At 40.5% G+C, this 15,630-nt stretch overlaps 1 protein-coding gene across 1 annotated transcript in view; it reads right to left on the bottom strand.

The window, feature by feature from the left end:
* Positions 1 to 234: 234 nt before the first annotated feature.
* The window catches only part of ACOT12 (acyl-CoA thioesterase 12), a 33,287-nt gene continuing 17,891 nt past the window's right edge, over positions 235 to 15,630 (bottom strand). The window contains exons 8-15 of the mRNA XM_054398278.1: positions 14,685 to 14,835; positions 12,813 to 12,868; positions 12,362 to 12,419; positions 10,956 to 11,039; positions 3,844 to 3,977; positions 2,293 to 2,421; positions 1,103 to 1,229; positions 235 to 369 (exon numbers count right to left, since the gene is read on the bottom strand). Coding sequence (XP_054254253.1) covers positions 235 to 369; positions 1,103 to 1,229; positions 2,293 to 2,421; positions 3,844 to 3,977; positions 10,956 to 11,039; positions 12,362 to 12,419; positions 12,813 to 12,868; positions 14,685 to 14,835 — 874 coding nt within the window. The remainder of the gene's footprint in view (positions 370 to 1,102; positions 1,230 to 2,292; positions 2,422 to 3,843; positions 3,978 to 10,955; positions 11,040 to 12,361; positions 12,420 to 12,812; positions 12,869 to 14,684; positions 14,836 to 15,630) is intronic.

Raw genomic sequence — 15,630 nt, 5'->3', positions numbered from 1 at the left:
AGAGCAGAATCTGAACCTTAATCTTTTTTGAATTAAAAACTGAATTTAGACCCCAGGGCCTAATCTTAATTTGACAGAAAATGCTTGTCCTAGATCCTTTCAGGCTCAAGGACAGTATTGGCTACATGATCCAAAGTAACTAACCTGCAGAGGAACTATCAAGATACAGGCAGGAATTTAAACCAGTACTGCTCAATAATCTTTAGAGGTCTCTTCAGAAATCTGCTTTTAACTTCAGTACTCATTGCCTTTCAGCTCCAAGAACTTTATACATTCCAAAGCAGTGTCTTCAATGGAATTTGATGAGCCAGTAAGATTTGCAGCCAAGTAAGGCATAACACCCGATGTCACTTGAATGAAGTAACACACCTGTTTAAACAAAAATAAATGAAACAAAAAGCCTGTGGATTGCAAGAGTTAGCCCTTTTTTTGCAGAGTCTAGACAAGTGTCGAAGTTTTTATGGATGCAAACAGAAACACAGTGCTACTGCAACTGAAGGCAATATTTAGCAAAAAGAGCATGCCTTGTGAAGTACACTTGCTTCATGAACAAAGCTGTTGCCCAAGAAAAGAATCCCAGCCATTGAGAGCTGTCAGAAATACATTGTCTTAACTGACAAAGTAACAGCCTTCCCTTGAAAAAGAGGAACATTATCACTGGTCCAGAGATGAGACTCAGATTGCATCATTTCTGACAGGAGAGTTAGAGGTCAGCACTTAATCTGAACTAATTCCTTTGACTTTCTCTGTAGTCAGTGCAGAGAGAGCGATACCACCAGAGACCCATTTAATGCACAACTTCTAGAAGTGTATTTTAGGATTGAATGAATTACTCTCTGGAGCTGCCTATTCATCTCCAGTGCTGAGTTTAGATTTCATTCCAAAGATTCAGATTGGCCAAAGTTGGGCAAGACAGGTTTCACTTTTACACACATTGTGCAGTAGAGAATGTCTTAATAACCACACTGAACTCAGGAGAAAATAACTCGTTTTTTTCTGTTGTATTGCTGCCACTGTTCTAGACTGTCAGGTCAAATGAGATTATATGTGCATGTAAGACTTTAAAAAAACAGACACAGCTGAGGTCTGCAGAGCTACTCACTGTACAGGAGCTGTTGCTGTCACTGAAGATCTGGAATCCAGCACAAAGGATTTCACTTCTGCAGTATTCTGAAGAAGGTGGCATAGATGTGAGGGTAACTGATTTTACAGCTATTGTGTAGGGTTCACTGTGGAGCAAGGAGAAGAATCAAACAAGATATAGAAAAGATGTAAATGACTACAGAGTATGCATAAATATACCAATGATGTCATTTTCATATGAAAGCAAACAAGCTCCTGTATGTTTAAAGATATATGTTAAAAGATTTGGCTCTCTTGGGTCTTATTAAGGCTTTGTCAGACTCCAATCAAAAAGACTTCTGTGGGAAGCCAGAGCCATCACCCACAACATCCTCTTTTTTTTTTTTTTTTAATTTATCCTGCTCCCCATGACCCACTTTTACAAAATCAGGGCCTAGGAGCCGACCTTTAGTAAGGGACTTTACAGTATGGCCCCAGCAAAGGTGATTTAGTTCCCAGATGTGGCAAGGAAAAAAAGCAAGCACAGTACAGAACACTGCCTTTTAGAAGCAATGTTCTGTTAACATGAAGAATTACTGAATAAAAGAAAAGAAACTGAGGATAAAGAACTATAAGGTGCACCAAATTGTCCCATTTGTCCGCATTTCATTATGCAAGAACAAAAGGAGATAGAATTTTAAAAAAAAGTATCAAGGTATGCAAATTGATCAAGGGATTTTTTTTTTAACCCAAATACTGCAGCAAAATTTGCAGATACAATAAATTGTGTCCCATTGAGGTTTCAATACCAAGCACTTCCTTCAATAAGAAAATCTCCAGAATTACATTAAATAGAATTACAATGACACCTAAACCCCAAACAAACAGAAACTCCCATTTGTGTGCTTCAGCCAGTTGAGAGGCCCTCCTGGGTCATGTTCTTTTCCAAACTGCCTGTTTGGCATCGTGGCCTATTTTTCCCTCATAGCCTACTCATGACAAGTCACTGTCTAACTGGTCTACACTGCAAATTCGTGATGCTCTGAATTTACTTCTTTGCAACCTCATGTTGCAAAGCAAATCTGGTTGTGCAATCTTGGACACTGATGTATTTTAAAAGAACTACTAACCTAATTCCTTTAAAAATAAAATGTCATCTTTGTCAGCCAACAACAGGCCCAGGTAAAGGTCAACAATAAATAGAAGTGTGGCTCCAAAGTGCATACTCACCTTGGCTTAGAGGGTTGCCTTTGAGAGACAAGAATCACAAAATCCTTGGATTTATGGCCAGTTACGGGTGGAGATGTTACATAATAGATTTTCTCATCTTCAGTCACAGCCTGCAGGACCTCACAAGTTCTGTAAATACATTTCCACATTTACACATGCTGACCCTGATATATGCAACACATCTCTTATGAAAAACACAGTACAAATATATATATTCCATCCTAACATTAAGCCTGCAATTTTCATGTTCAGACAGCAAAGAAGAGAGAAGGACACAGAGTGAAGTTCTCTGCAACACCTCACCTAATGCCATCTCTCTATGCTGCAAAATGGTTAAAAAGTGCTGTGAGGTGCTGAAGCAATGTCGTAAAAGCTCATCTTTTGCCTACTGTCAATTCCTGTTTGGAATTATATTGGTTGGCAAGCCATACTACCTGTTGATTGAACAAATACTGTCCACTTGACACACCACAGGAAAGACAGACATGAAACACTGGTAAAATTTTGTTCAAAGTTGTGTTCTATTCTTATTCAGATGGGACCACATTGGGTAGGACATTCTCTTTCACTGTCTTGGATCACTATCACTGAATTTTCACTGAAAAAAAAAAAGATCAGTTTTCCTGTACACTGGCAGTAATTGATTTATTTAATTTCAGCTTCTACTGCCTCAGCAATAAGCACTGCCAAGCTGGGATTCCATTTGGACCAGTCAGTCAGGATGCATAGTAGGCTGATATTTTTGTCTGTAGATACGGAAAATCAACATTTCTTATTTGTTACACGCGACAAATTCAGCAGAAACTGTAAATTTTCAAATATCCCTAGACTTCCATTTTTACACTGATATGTTTCAGGATACAATGACTAACTGAAAAAAAAAAAAAAACCAAACCAAACCGAAACAACTTCTCCTTTAACAGAATATTCACAGAACCATGTCAATATCATATAAATTCAATTGTCTCTAATCATTTTTCTACACCATAGAAGGGAAATTAAAAAGCCTCAAGCACCTTTTACAGCAATTCAGAAACCCATTCCAATTCCAACACACTTTATGTTGTTTTTCTTAAAATACACATTCTGAAGAACCTAAATTTTTGACTTCTAACTCTGACTGCACAAGGATGCTGGGCATCAGTGTTTCGAACAACATGAACTTGAAGGAGCACACAGCCTTGACTTACTTCTTACAGAGACCATGCACAATCCACCTCAAGTTGTAATGCCACTTACTGAAGTTAAACCTTTTAACATACACGTCTAGACATAGAATTACATTCATTTTACAAAAGGGTAACCTCTGCCTCAGCTCTCTTTTGACAGTCCAGGGCAACTGTATTTTGACCACAGACTAAGGAGAAATTAAATTTTATTTTTAAGGTAAAAAAAGCCCCAGTCCATAGTTTGACTAATGAATCTTTAATGTCAGCTTCTTACAGCAATCTCTTCTTAATTAGGTGGGAAAGTGTCAACAGCTCCAAAAATATTTGTGTCAGAAAAGGTTAGCTGTCAGTGGGCTTAAGCAGTAAAAAGGTAAGTTCTTACAAGAAATGTTTGTCCCATTGTTGGCGGAGTGTGAAGTCAGACAAAAGCAAGAAAGCTCGCTGTGATGGCACCTTCACTTGCATTTCAACTTTGAGTGACAACACATCCCCCTTCTCATGAGTCCATATTTTTATCTGAAAAAAAGTGAACATATTAAAACCAATGTATTATTAACATAAATACTGTAACACTTATTAATGTTACACATTGATAGGTTGCAAATAGAACTGAATGAGCTAGAGGCCAGTATGACCTCTTAATTGCACTATGCATATATAGTCTTTAAACACCCTTCAACTACAGGTGCCTTGGGGGGAAAAAAAAAAAGGATTAAAACCTCTTCTCAGCCTTCTGATAGGAATTCTGCTCACAGAGAGACAGCTCACTGCAAAACCTAATAGGACAACAATTATTTTTGTGAATTTGGCATCAGGGACTGATGACGGGAGTTTTGACTTCTGGGCAGGTCAGTACCAGTTCAAAATGTTTACTGTTTTCTTAGCCTTTGCTCTTGAGCCAGGTTGAGTTACAGAAATAGAGCATAAATATGGGAGAGCAACAAAAGGTAACATACAATTTAAGGAAGAAATAGAAGCAACTTTATTAAGGTAGGTTTATATAAAGTATCTGAAGGTGATGGTCATTCAAAGCTTTCCAGAAATTTGAAACTACAGAGTAGAATCAATTGGATGTGGCACTGGTGAGAAGGAGCAAGCTGAATTGAGGCCACACTAGGTGAGGCAAGCATACTTGGAGTATGTGTGACATTTTATCAAAATAAGACAAACCGAGCCACTGCACATTGCAGCTTTGGGAAGCTTATCTAGAAACATCAAAAAGGGAACAGATTTTCACAGGAGCCTTTTCTGAACTCTGAGGATGATTTTGGATCATACATATGGATTACCTCTTTGATCTCCAACTTGTGCAGTCCAGTAGTTTGTATTCAATTAGGAGAGCTTAATTACTTCAGCTCCCCCTGTTGAGGCAAATCAGTCAGACATTGGCCTATGCCTCCTTTTCCTGCAAGGACTCAACATTTCTCTTTCCAAAACATCGTATTTTCCTCCCCTGTTCCTTAGCGTGAAGCACTGGAATACTATTTCATAGCATAGTTTGTCTCTCTTCATGAAGGATTTCATAAAAGGCAGGTCCTACTTGACCAATCTGACCTCCTTCTACGACCAGGTGACCTGCTTAGCAGATGAGGAAAAGGCTAGGGATGTTGGTTACCTGGACTACAGAAAAGTCTTTGACACTGTCCTCCCCAGCATTCCCCTGGAGAATCTGGCAGCTCATGGCTCAGACACCTGCACTTTTTGCTGGGTGAAAAAATTGCTGGATGGCTAGGCCCAGCTGGGAGTGGTGGTGAATGGAGTTAAACCTGTTCCTCAGGGCTTAGCATTTGGGCCAGCTCTCTTTAATATCTTTATCTGTGATCTGGATGAGGGGATTGAGTGCCCCTTCAGCAAGTTTGCAGATGACACCAAATTAAGTGGGAATATTGATGTGCACAAAGGTAGGAAGGCTCTGCAGAGAGATCTGGACAGGCTGCACTGATATTTCAGTTTATGAGGTTTGATAATGCCCAGTGCCAGGTTCCTGCACTCAGGTCACAACAAACCCAGGCAATGATGCAGGCAGGCTTGAGGCAGAGTGAGTGGAAAGCTGCCCAGCAGAGAAGATCCTGAGTGTGCTGGCTGACAGCTCTCTGAACAAGAGCCAGCAGTGTGCTCATGCAGCCAAGAAGGCCAACACCATAGTGGGCTGTATCAGGAACAGTGTGGGCAGCAGGAGCAGGGAGGTGACCCTGCCCCTGCACCCAGCACTGGCAAGACCACACCTTGAATACTGTGCACAGTTTTGGGCTCCTCACTACAAGAAGAACATTGAGTTTCTGGAAAACGTAGAGATGATCAATGAAGCTGGTGAAGAGTCTGAAGAACAAAAAGTAAGAGGAGTGGCTGAGGGAGCTGGGATTGTTTAGTGTGGATAAGAGAAGGCTGAGGGAAAACCTTATTGTGCTTTACAACTACCTGAAAAGATGCTGCAGTGAGGTGGGGGTTGATCTCTTCTCCCAAGTAACAAGTAATAGGACAAGATGAAACAGAGTCAAGTTGCACCACGCGAGGTTTAGGTTGGATATCACATAAAATTTCCATACATGTACCGGGAACAGGCTGCCTGGGGAGTTGGTGGGGGTCACCGTTCCCAGAGGTGTCCAAAAATCACATATGTAGTCATGGCACTTTGAGACATGGTTTAATGACAACAATGGTGATGGAGCTCCTATTACAAAAAGGATCTGGATGTCCTGGAAAGTGTTCAGAGAAGGGCCACGAGAATGAAACACCTCTCCTACAGAGACAGACTGAGAGAGTTGGGGCTACTCAGTCGGGAGAGGAGAAGGCTCCAAGGAGACGTTATTGTGGCCTTCCAGTACCTTAAGGGGGCCTACAAGAAAGCTGGTGAGGGACCTTTTAGGGTGTCAGGTAGGGATACAACTAGGGGGAATGGAACAAAAAAAGAAATTGGTAGATTAAGATTGGACGATAAGAGGAAATTCTTCACCATGACGGTGGTGAGACACTGGAACAGGTTGTCCAGGGAGGTGGTGGAAGCCTCATCCCTGGAGTATTTTAAGGCCAGGTTGGATGTGCCTCTGAGCAACCTGATCTACTGTGAAGAGTCCCTACCAATGGCAGGGGGTTTGGAACCAGATGATCCTTGAGGTCCCTTCCAACCCTGACAATTCTATGATTCTATGGGTTGATGGTTGGACTTGATGATCTTAGAGGGTTTTTCCAACCTTAATGATTCTATGACAATATGACTCTATGATCCTTGCCCCACACTCACAGTATCTTGATTATTTTGGCTCTATTTCTATTCATAGGCTTAAAATTCTAGCAGAGAGAATTCAGAAGGAGTAACATGCACATAACAGTATGTACACAATCCTTGCAAAAGAAGGGCTTGGCACATTTCATAAACCCTGAATAATGGAAGAATTAGTGAACATTATTCCCAAATTGTAATCTGATGTGCTAAACTGCTTCTCAAATCCTGAAAAGTTTTAACAGATTTTAATTTCTAAATTACACAGAATTCACAAGCTTCATCATCTCTGTCCCCTTTTTCTTTTTTTTTTTTCTTCTGTATCAAAAATTATCAGTCTTCTGGTTAATGGAACATTTGTGCAACAACAAGATGTTGCATGGTTTTGTATTTACATGTTTTGGAATAAGAAGAAAAAAAAGAAAAAAGAAAAAAAAAGATAATCGAGCAAGTACTTTGCTGATGTAAAACTTGGCATAAAATGTGAGGCTTGAGAGCTCTAGAAACCAGCTACAGGTTGCATGGATCAATATTGTTCTAAGACATAGAAGAGAAATCATGTTGTCTTAGAAGTCTTCTAGGACTGAAAAATCACAAAACAAAGTAGGAGGTGAAGCTGTTAAAACACCTCCCTGCTAAGTGAGGACTGGCAAGGCTTCATTATTACTATAGGCCTACAAGTCTTGTAGCTCTAGGACAAATTGTTCACAGTGCCACTTTCCACCTTCAAGAACTGTCAATCACATTGGGGTAATTTCTAGTTCCAGGGGAAAGGGAACAAGTCCCCTGCACACAGAGAAGAACATGCTGCTCTGCGAAATCTGCTGAGTATAATATTTCACCCCAAAATACAGTTCAGTCTTATGTCTTTGACAGTCTCCTTTCCTAAGTATGAATGCCTTCAGGCAGAGCACTGATCAGCATTGCTACCTGATCCCTATTTGCTCTTTAAGCCTCTCCCCAAGAAATCATTCTACAGACACTGCAGAGACTGGAGAGGCTGCTATGCATGTCTATCGTTGAAGGCTAAGTTCTTATTCTGTGCTTACACCTCTGTATAGCCTTAAGTAGCTGGACCAAGACCTGATGCATGACTGCAGTAAACATGATGTGAGATGTGTGTGGTGGCCTGCATTGCTTAAGGAAGGATGATGTAATGTTCTCAGCTAGATACAGGTTTTTAAGAAATACTCCCTTGTACTCACACTTGCAAATGTGACAACAGTGATCAGGAGACAGTGACAAACGAATCAAAGTAACATTTGCCAAGGTGGTAAGTCTCATTAACTGGAGCTGGCAGAGCTGTACCTGGAACAGCATTTAGGGATTGGAGCACGTACTTCAGAGTATGCTCAAGTGGAGGAGTTGTATAGGTGAAGTCCAAGATTAGTTTTACTCTTGTTTTCTTTGCCAAAGAACAAATCTAATCCACCTAGTGAGTTAATTCAGAGGTAAAGATACAGTCACATATGGTGACAGATGTACCCTCTGCCTACTGATGACATTCACACTTTGTCAGCAGTCAACCTTATGCCTGAAAGTAGATGCCAAGTAAGACTGACTAATGGAATACCCAGCAATCAAGGTGGCACTGTTCGCTGCAGACATCCTTCCAGGAAAAAAAAAAATATATATATATAGTGTGCTATCCTCGACCCCTGACACTTCTTTAAGGAATATCTAGTGGCTGACAATGCTGGACTATGCAGAAAAGTCCAGAACAATGGGAATGGATGGCTACTTCCCATCCTTTGACAGCATCAGTATGATTTTCATCCTATATCCTGGCTGGGCCAGATTTTGCTGAGTTTCAGATACCTACTTCAATTAGGTGAAGGAACAGCTAGGAAAAGCTACTTGAGAGTCTCCACCAGGTAAGACCTAAGTGGTTTAGAGGCAGATCTTACTAACAAGACTCCAAAAAGGGGAGAAAGTTCCAGTCTTCAGCAGTACTGGAAGGTACCTGCTGGCTTGCTGAGAGAGAAGTAACATGATATTTAAAATGCATGGGATTTGTTGTTTTGGGGTGGGGTTTTTTGTTTGTTTGATTTTTCACAGGTTTTGTTTGGTTGTTTTAGGGTTTTGGTTGTTCTGGGGTTTTTTGTATGAACTTCATAACATTTGGTGCTGATTCTATTACAGGTTTCAAGAATCTAGGGTTAAGAAAGAAACTGAGATTGTGGCAGTCCCAGTGGAAGCAAAAATCAAGTTTCACATGGATAGCAGACGGTTGAAAAAAACACTCAGTGTGTCAATCTGGTCACTCAAGCTTGCTTTTTTCAGTGTAAGTGCTGTCCTTTGTTTGTGTGTCAGTGTGAGCTGAAATTCCCCCCCACTGACAATAACCAGGCTAGCCCAATCTGGAAGCAAATGAAGGCTGTATTTACAAGCAGAGTCTAAAATCTACGATGAAATGCAATGAATATGTACAAATATACAAAATTCACAACATTCACAAATATATACAATCAACAGAAAAGCACAACCAATCTCCCTTTGCTTCCCCCCAAGGGGACCCTCCCAAAGGGGCCTCTCTCTCTCCCAGGTGCTTCCCCCCAGGCCCCCCTGGACAGAGAAGCAGAGTTTATTAAGCAGAAAGTTGTTAACTTAGCTGCCAAGGTCAGTACGTGTTATCTTCAGCCAGAAGAGAAGAAGAAGAAAACAGCAGCCAGACAGCCCAGCAACTGCCCCCACTGCAGAATGCAGAATGTGCAGAATGCCTACTTTGTTTTGGGTAATAGTTCTTAAACATTTCTATCTATCCGATGGAAGTGTTTAGAACAATCGTTATTTTGCTTTCTTACACCCAATAGTGACTTATTTACATTCTTTCACTTTCTCTGTTCTGAATTTTGCAAGGAAAAATTAAAAAGACAGTTCCAAACCATCACAATTTGGCACAGTAGTGTTTACTAAAAGTTATTAACCACTGGAACAAACTACACATAGACCTGGCAGATGTGCCATCACTGGAAGTCCTTATCACTTATATATGCTCTTAATCAAGAAGCTTATTGACCATATCACTAAGTTTCATATCCTGTGACATATAGAAGGTCAGACTAAAGATTGTTAAGTGTCTTTTCTTGTCCCAAAGTATCTCCCAATTTTTATGATTTTGGAGTAATTGGCCAGTCACTAATCATATTACAGAAACCAAACCTTAACAGCTATCTCTTGGTAGTTTGCAAAACATGCACTGCAAGTAGATTAAAAATTAGTTTTCCCAGCTAAATTATCTCACTACAGGTTTTCTCAATAGCATCTTCCTATCTTACAACTGGCTTACACAAGGTTCCTTACTGATTTTGAGCTTGTTACACCAACAGTGGACAGAGAGGTGATTTGCTTTCCAGCTTTTGTAATTTTTGCACAGAAAAAGGGCAGGAAGAAAAATACCTGAAAGGAAAAGCATGCATAGAAAAAGAGTCAAGTGATCTTCCAAGAAGACAGGGACTGAAAAATATGGTATATAAATTGTTGCCACCTGCTGACTGGCAGTGCCCGCTTGTAACAATCACAGGATACTGCCTATGGCTGCTTACAAACATCTCCCATGTTGCAAAGCTGGTAAAGGCAGTATATTACAAACTGTTGAACTCATTTTGCATATCACAGTGACACAAGAAGCCCCTCAGATTGCTAGCAGCGCTGCTTAAACTAAGTTGCCCAACTTTGGTGTTTCAGTGGATCAAAACATTTGGCAAAACCACAGAACTATGGCAGATGTGGCAAAAAGGTATCTTCACACAAATGAGATATGTCATAGAATCGTGGAAAATTTGTTTGTTGGAAAGCACCTCTAAGATCCAGTGATGGTCCCACCACTGACCCAACACCACCACAGCCATTGAACCATGTCCTGAAAGTGCCATATCCACAGAGTTTTTGAACACCTCCAGAGACGGCAACTCCACCACCACCCTGGGCAGCCTGCTATTCCTGAACAAGCACAACTGATCAGTTGCTGGCAAGCCTGCCCCTCTAGCATCCCAAGTCCTACGTCCACCAGCTGTTCAGATCATCTTTGAAGAGCCCTATGACACTTCCAGGTCATCCAGGCATGTCCAGCACTCTGCATAATTAGAGTTTGCTTTGCAGCATTTCAGGAAAACTCCAAGAGTTTTGATTTTCAGCCCCAGAGATAATAAAACCAAACGCTGCTCAGGCAATGTATTTATTTACAAATGTAAAATACTGCTTTTCTCCACCCACCTCTTATGGTGAAACATAACTAAAGTGGCTACAGAGCAATTCCACAATTGCACACTTACACCATCCAGTGTACTGGTTATGTCCCATCCTGATTTTGCTGCTAGCTGTGTCAGTGCAGCTATATTGCTGTAACTCATGTATGCCTGAAACACAAGACACATTTCTAAAAATGAAGGGACAAAGGTACGTTTCACTAAACACTGAAGAAATGCAACTCTTTTTCTATCATTACCCCTCAGTTGCAAGCAAATATGGTTTTCCTCATACACATCTCCAAACACAGTCCAGTAGTTTCTGAATTAGTTTCAATAGCCAGATTATGTGCTCACTTGGCTGTTGGCAAAACAACCCTAATTAAGCAGCAACAAAATACTACTTTTGGCTTCTCCAATTATATAGTAGCGCAGAAAAACTGTGACCACCAGAAAGATAATAAAGGTAACCTCTCAGACCACTAAATTAATGTTTTTGTCCATCTACCTCCTAAGTAATTAAAATCCACTAGAAAATTAACCTTTTCACTGCTATCAAGCTGTGGTCTGTCTTGGCAATTGCTTTACACAGCAGGCTCAGAGAGGAGAAAATGCAAATATATCCATTATTTATGCTTGACTGCAGTGAACGGAGTTCTTATTTAACCAGAGTACAAAAAGAATACAGCTTTAGAGTCTTTAATGGCAAGTTTTAACTTAATATTAAATAAATCTTAAATAAGCCATTTGTATCATTGTATGCATATTTTCATTTATTCCTTTGAAGAAAAGAAATGCTGCTTCAAACAGTGACGATGCAACTGTCAACTGCAAATCACTTTCTGCATTGTAATTCTCAGTTATTTATTTTTTCAAGTAATGGAAGGAAGACCCAGGTAAATTTCTGGGAGCCACTAAGATCTTATACATAATGAAAACTGAGCCATTGTTTTAGACACTGAGACATTCAGCCACATTCTGTGGCCTAGCACGTCCAAGCCTTCTACATACCACTTGCACATACCACTTGATGCAAAGCATCTATGAACAATCTCTTTTCCACAGAAACAAGCTTCACACTATTTCACTGTTCATCCACCTGTTGGCATTGCCAAACCCCTTTATCCCCCACTTTTAGTATTCACTAAATCATCTCCTGACAGCAATATTTGAGAAAGTCAGAGGCTGAATAAAGGAACATAAAAAGCAACCCAAACAATTCTTTACAGAAGAATGCAGGTTTTATATAAGATGAGGACACTGGAATATAAATCTGTAGGAGATCTTACAGTCTGGCTGCTAAAGAGACTATTAAAAGAGTCCATCTTAAGGAATGTTCATCTTATGACAAGTTTATCTATTCTTCCATGACTAAAGTACAGAAAGTCCACTTTGGAAACTGATAGGCCCTGTACAACTGTTTTAGACACTCAAAAAGTGCAGAAATACACCATTTTATGCAAGTAGACAATATGACACTATCTACAGTTTACCTGGTTGCTTCTCTCCCAAGGATCAGATTTGACTTCTTTAGCAGACATCATGCATTTCCTAAAACAAAGTGCAAGAGAAGAAGAATAATGATGTGAATTGGCTCCTTACACTTACTTCTATACGTTCTACACACAATCACTTCTGTAGTCTAAAGGGTCTTCTAAATTATTTACAGATGTTTTATCAATTTTCAGTTGCAAGATAGGTTTGCAGTAACTCCTTTTTCTTGCCAAAAAAGATGGGCAAGCTAAATAATCTAGTGAGCAAAATAATTTTGAAGTGAGTAGCCTCTATCAATTTCAGTGCAACTGTGGCAAAATTATTTGAAAAGCTAACATAACAGTTATATTTGAGAGGACTTTGACTATTTAAGAAGTGTAGGATACACAAAAAAGTTTGTTTTGTTTTGTCTTTTTTTTAAATCAAGCTCCCCTTGTAACCCAACAATACCTGGCTAGTCGAATTCTACTTCGGGCAATAGCTGCATGGTATCGCCTCACACCATCCTTTGTAAAAAGTAAACCAGATAGTAACACCTCTGATTATTTTAGTCTAAAGAAAGTCTAAAAAAAAGACAGAAGATGGACAAATGCTACAGGTATATTGCAAATAAATAGAGAATTGTGGTCTGTACACTGGACTTTCCTCAGGTTCACCCGAGTCAGTGATTCACTATTGACTTGACAATATTCCCTTAAGTTTGCAAAAACAATCCAATAAAAAAGTGCACACTGCTAGCACTTTTTGGTCCTAAACCAGCAGCAGGGCAGTGCATTACACACATTCTATTCTTTCTAAATGTGTCACTCACCAAATAAACTATTCATCCAATTCATCTTCATCGTCTGGTGTTCAAAGCACAAAGGAAGCATGGAAGAATTTAATTTTTAACGTACATGGATCTGGGACACAGAACAAGCACTGTGCAAACAGATGTGATATGCCTTTCAAGGTAGCATGTCTTTCCCTCCCTTTGCTATTACCCTGATAGGGTATTGTTTTTTTCTGAAGCATGGAGTGACACAAGAGCACACACCACACCAAAATGCATTAAAGGTAGCAGAACTTGTTATCTTGAAGGATATGCCACATTAGAGAAAGTTTCTTTCTCCTCTGCTTGTAAGATCTAACATGTAGCTTCTGGAATAAGAATAATTTCCAGGTTAGTGCATCTCAGACTTCTTTAAACCAAGGACTACATACTATTATTTGAAGACATCTCTTGCCTGTTTTGTAGAGCACTTCCATACCAGCTGTCCCTTTCAGTCAAAGGACCACTGAAAGTTTAAACTATCTTGAGCACATACTCATTTTTACAGACTCATTCGCTTGACTCTGAAGGACCTCCATCTAGGAAGGACTAATAAATTGCACCAGTACAGGTTAGGAGGCGATCTGCTAGAGAGCAGACCCATGGAGAAGGACCTGGGAATCCTAGTGGATAACAAGTTATCCATTGGTCAGCAATGTGCTCTTCTCAGTTGCACCCTGTGATACGACAAGGGGCAATGGATAAAAACTACAGCACAGGAGGTTCCACCTCAACATGAGGAGGAACTTCTTCACTTTGAGGGTCACAGAGCACTGGAATGAGCTCCCCATAGAGGTTGTGGAGTCTCCTTCTCTGGAGACTTTCAAGACTCATCTGGATGCATTCCTGTGTGACCTGCACTAGATTCTATGGTCCTGCCCTGGCAAGGGGGTTGGACTTGATGATCTCTTGAGGTCCCTTCCAACCCCTAACATCATGTGATCCCATGATTCTGTGCTCTGAGTGCTTCAGGAACCAATTCCTGGAAAACATGCCGAGTCTCCATGTCAAAGGAACCAGAAAAGCCCATCCATGTCATGGGATTTGATTCCTACAGACTTCCTTATTAACTCTATCTCTCATCTTCATAAAGGGTTTATAAATATAACTTCATTCTCTTGATGATTGTTTCAGTCAGATTTTTCTGTCTGGGCATCTTCTAGTCCGTGAAGATTGCACAAGACTGATGCAGACAGGTGCAAAAATTGAAAAAAGCACATTCTTCCTCCCTGTCCATCAACTAACTGCAGAATTTCCCTTGATGATTTCCTTTCACTACCCCTCTCAGTTTTGGATGACTGAAGTTAATGACAAATCTCTCACCCAAAGACAAGGCAAGTGTTTCACTTAGGGTTTTTCTCTTCTACAAGATGCATTTCAGCATAGAGCCCTGTTTAGTCCTTGCTCTCCCATCAAGGTTACCATGGCTGGCAGTGGGGCGTGCAATGTGCTGGGCTGGACCTCATCATCTCATGTATGCATTCATTCCACTCCTGAGAATGAGTGCTGACCTTGGTAGTAGGTTTGATTCTGGGGAAGGTGAGCTGCTCTCCTTTGTCATTTACAGCGATAAAAATGAGAAATGCGCTGTTAATGTGCCGGGCTTGGTCCTTGATCCAGTCTTCACAGTTATGAGCCTCCACACGGACACCAACCTCCACACTGAAATAAAAGTTTAAACTGATTATTGAACTACTACAAGTGATGCAGAAGCAGCCCTGAGACATACTAAACAGGGCTGCTGTACACTTGCGTGCAGGAAGCCTGACTCAGATCCATTCTGTAGCATACAAAATAAATTACTCCATCTGGACATACACATTTCAGAAATAAAAGAAAAGATAGCATTAGCTAAATAGCATTAATAACATGAGCAAGAAGTGAGCTCAGTAGCAAAATAAGAACACCAGTAAGCATACCATGAGAACATATTGAAAAAGTAAACAGGATGATACCAAGTTGACCAAATTCAGCAAAAGCATAGTATGAAGGTAACTCACGCCCTGCTGGCATTTTTTGGGGACCAAACACAGCTACAAAGTAAACAGCCATAAAACAGCAATGCCAGGATAACCTTTGTCCTGTGTACAGAATTAGGAGCAGGAATTACTTTAGATTCTGCCTTCTTGCATCTTGTCTTGCTATACCTCTTGCAACTTCTGAACATGTCCTCCTGCTGGAACAGGGCTCCATATAAGTTTTGGCATACACCTGGCATACCCAGAAGGTGTGTTGGCTCAAAATGCCATTCCTGTAGATGTGGAAACAGCCTAGCAGGAAGGTGCTATCCCTTTGCCAAGGGTCAGAGGAGCATCATTCTCTGAGGCAAACACAACAGTAGCCCTAAAACTGAGGAAGAGTAATGCATGCACAGAAGACAGAGAGAGAAACCATTAGCAGACAGGATCTATGCAAGATTGGTCAACAGCCACACCACTAAATTCCAGGAGCACACAT

Source organism: Indicator indicator, chromosome Z (assembly GCF_027791375.1).
Source record: "Indicator indicator isolate 239-I01 chromosome Z, UM_Iind_1.1, whole genome shotgun sequence".
NCBI classification, from domain to species: domain Eukaryota; kingdom Metazoa; phylum Chordata; class Aves; order Piciformes; family Indicatoridae; genus Indicator; species Indicator indicator.
Note: the sequence above shows the minus strand (reverse complement) of the source record. Positions and strands in the feature narration are given on the sequence as shown.